A 3,799-nucleotide genomic window follows, 5' to 3' on the forward strand; every position below is an offset into this window, starting at 1 on the left:
TGATCACCCCCGGCGCCCCCCACTACCTCCGCAGGCCAGATCGTGGACAGGGTGCTGAGGGAACAGCAGCCGTCCGTACTGCTGGAGCTGGGCGCCTACTGCGGCTACTCGGCGGTGCGAATGGCCCGCCTGCTGCTGCCCGGAGCCCGGCTGCTCACCATCGAGTTCAATCCCGACTATGCCGCCATCACCCAGCGCATGGTGGAGTTTGCAGGCCTGCAGGACAAGGTGCGGCGCTGTCCCTGAGGTGGTGGACGGATGTGGGCACAGGCTCCGAGGGCCAGGAGGGCTGGGGTCATACCCCAGCGGCTCCAAGCCATGCTTACTCACCTGGCTGGCAGCCCTGTCTGCAGGGCGGGAGACTTCCAGAGGTGGGGCAGAGTGGGACCTGTCTCCCGGGACCCCCAGGCTCACTGGGTGGGGGTCTGCTGCTCCAGGTCACCGTTGTTCTTGGAGCATCCCAGGACATCATCCCCCAGCTGAAGAAGAAATATGATGTGGACACCCTGGACATGGTCTTTCTCGACCACTGGAAGGACCGCTACCTGCCGGACATGCTTCTCCTGGAGGTGAGCCCTGTGTCTGTGGCCAGGTCGGGCCCTGCAGAGGTTGGCTGGGGAGCTATGGGCTGGCCTGTGTGCATTCGGGACACAGAGGGGCATGGGGGCCTGGGCCGGGGCGCGTGGGCCTCGGGGAGCATACGTGGACGGCCTGCATCCGTAGAAAGCAGCAGATACTGCCCTTGGAAGCGGACGTGTTAGTTCTGTTGCGTCCTACTGTTTGTGACCCACGTACGGACTGTCCTCGCCAGGCTCCTCTGTCCATGGGATTCTCCAGGGGGATCTTCCTGACCTAGGGATTGAACCCAGGTTTCCTGAACTGTGGCCAGATTCTTTACCATCTGAGCCACCAGGGAAGCCCTGCTGGCCTTGGCAACTAGGAACCTAACAGCTTTCTCAGAACCACTTGTTCACGGCTGGTCATCTCAAGAGAAGGGAAGGCGTGTTCTGCAGTTGGCTCTGCCTTGGCCTGGCCACACCGCCTTGGTTGGGCGAGGGGCTGGAAGGGCAGGTGGCCTTCGTCCCCATCGCTCAGGCCTCTCCACGGGCTTCTTGGTGTCCTTACAGCAGGGCGGCCAGAGACGAAGGATGGTGAGGCCTGGCACCCTCGTGACCTGAAGCCGCACCCAGGGCGGAAGGAGGGGCTTCGGGAACAGGGGACCCCACTCTGGTCCTCTGAGTGCTGGCACACGGCTCTGGTCAGACACTCCAGGGCTCCGTCCCCGGGCAGGCGGCCGGCCTTTGCATTGCCTCCTCCGAGGTTAACCCATGGGTTCAGTGCCCCACGTGTTGAGCCCCAGCTCACCTTGAGTGTTTGCTCCTGGGGTTGGGCAGGCCGGGCTGCTGCTCCCAGTGGCCCTTCCTCATCTGTATCACGGGGAAGTTCCTTTTTTAGGAGAAACACTCCATGATTCAGAGGCCCACTTTTTTCAGATTCTGGCTCATGGGTTGTTATCCCAACCTCACTGACCTCACAGCTGTGTTTTCCACTCCGGCCTCAGGGCCCAGGCATGGAAGGGAGGCAGCCGCTACCAGGATGATTTGAGGGCTGCACCCACTCCAGTGGCCCCCGTGTTCCTAAGTCACCAGGGGATCCCCGTCCATCTCTGTGGTCTCACTGGCAACTTAAGACACGCCTGGGGCCTCCTGCTTGACTTGGCTTTCCTTTTGGGGGATTTTTATTTTTTTGCCACTTTAATGATCATTAGAGAAAGCTGTGATCTTCTAGCGCAGCAGCTGGGCTGTCCCTTCACCTCTTTCCCAGGGAAACATTTCCTTTCGGTTTTTGATGTAACCTAAGCAGGGCTTCCCTGGTGGCTCAGATGGTAAAGAATCTGCCTGCAATGTGGGAGACCTGGATTCCATCCCTGGGTTGGGAAGTTGCCGTGGAGGAGGGCATGGCAACCCATTCCCGTTTCTTGCCTGGAGAATCCCATGGACAGAGGAGCCCGGTGGGCTACAGTCCATGGGGTCGCAGAGAGTCAGACACAACTGAGCAAGTTTCACACACACTGAGCAGCTCCTCCTCTGGCTTAGAGAGACTGGGGGTGAGGTTGGCGGGGCATGGAAGTGCAGCTGCCCCTCCCTCTGTAGAGCCAGGCCTGACATGCTGGCCGACTGCCCAGGCGCTGGTGGAGACTGGGGTGCCTCAGGGTGGACCTGAGGGGCAGGCTTGTGGGTGTGGAGGTCTGCCTCCCCACCCTGCAGGGTCTCCCTGGTCGGGCTCTACTGAACCTCCAGTGACCAATGCCAGCGGCCCCCGCATGGGTCATCAGGCATCTCGGTGACCTGGAGGAGGCCGTGTTCCTGGCACCCACGGCCCTTGGTCACCCACTGGCCGCAGTATGGTCCCCGCCATCTGCACTCTCACGCCCCCCAGCATGCAGTGAGCCCCTCCTGTGCGCCATGTGCAGTACTAGGGCCTGAGGGCCCCCCCTGCCTGCTCAGCCCTTCCTCGAAGTGGCCACTGCCTGGAGGGGCTGGGGTGGGGCCGCCCCCAACCCCACCCCCCACCCCCTCCGGCCAGGCTGCCCTCATGCCCTCCAGCCCTGCATCTGTCCCCACAGGAGTGCGGCCTGCTGCGGGAGGGGACAGTGTTGCTGGCTGACAACGTCATCTACCCTGGGGCGCCCGACTTTCTGGAGTACGTGCGCGGGAACAGCCGCTTCGAATGTTCGCACTTCAGCTCGTACCTGGAGTACTCCAAGGTGGTGGACGGCTTGGAGAAGGTCGTCTACAAGGGCCTGAGCGGCCCTGCTCGGCCCTGAGCCCCACTCGGGGTGCCCCGCCACGCCTGGCCCTGAAGGGTGAGGCGGCCCCAGCCCTGGGCGCATGCGTCCCTGGCGCCGGTCATTCCTCAGGGCAGCAGCCCCGCGGCCGCCCCTTCTCAGCTCCAGGCTGTCAGGCTGGCCTGCCCCGAGCACGACCAGCTCCCCTTCCAGAATCGTGGCAGTCCATCTAGAAGGAAGGTGCCTGCCTGAGAAGACCAGCTAGGCAAGCCGTGGCCGTGAGTGCCGTGTGCACACGTGCACACACACGCGCGCGCGCACAGTGTCACACACAGCCACACACACACGTGCAGTGTCACACACATCCATACTCACACATGTGCACAGTGTCACACAGTCACACACACCCGTGCAGTGTCACAGCCTCACACATGTGCAGTGTCACACAGTCACAAACACACGTGCAGTGTCACACACAGCCTCACACACACCCGTGCAGTGTCACAGCCTCACACATGTGCAGTGTCACACAGTCACAAACACACGTGCAGTGTCACACACAGCCTCACACACACCCGTGCAGTGTCACAGCCTCACACATGTGCAGTGTCACACAGTCACAAACACACGTGCAGTGTCACACACAGCCTCACACACACCCGTGCAGTGTCACAGCCTCACACATGTGCAGTGTCACACAGTCACAAACACACGTGCAGTGTCACACACAGCCTCACACACACCCGTGCAGTGTCACAGCCTCACACATGTGCAGTGTCACACAGTCACAAACACACGTGCAGTGTCACACACAGCCTCACACACACACGTGCAGTGTCACAGCCTCACACACACACGTGCAGTGTCACACACACGTGAAGTGTCCCACAGTAACACACGTACAGTGTCACACAGGATGACAGTGTCACAGTTTCATAGTGCAACAGTCACACAGCCACTTACATAGTATCTCACTTTCACAGTCACAGTCTCACACACTCACACACCTCT

The 3,799-nt window shown here is 61.1% G+C and overlaps 1 protein-coding gene across 1 annotated transcript in view; it reads left to right on the forward strand.

Annotated features, from left to right (window-relative positions):
- Positions 1 to 3,453, forward strand: part of COMT (catechol-O-methyltransferase) — a 3,987-nt gene extending 534 nt beyond the window's left edge. The window contains exons 2-4 of the mRNA XM_010834918.1: positions 35 to 228; positions 438 to 569; positions 2,627 to 3,453. Coding sequence (XP_010833220.1) covers positions 35 to 228; positions 438 to 569; positions 2,627 to 2,827 — 527 coding nt within the window. The 3' untranslated portion in view covers positions 2,828 to 3,453. The remainder of the gene's footprint in view (positions 1 to 34; positions 229 to 437; positions 570 to 2,626) is intronic.
- Positions 3,454 to 3,799: the final 346 nt, after the last annotated feature.

Source organism: Bison bison, unplaced genomic scaffold (genome assembly GCF_000754665.1).
Source record: "Bison bison bison isolate TAMUID 2011002044 unplaced genomic scaffold, Bison_UMD1.0 scf7180017845480, whole genome shotgun sequence".
Classification (NCBI taxonomy): domain Eukaryota; kingdom Metazoa; phylum Chordata; class Mammalia; order Artiodactyla; family Bovidae; genus Bison; species Bison bison.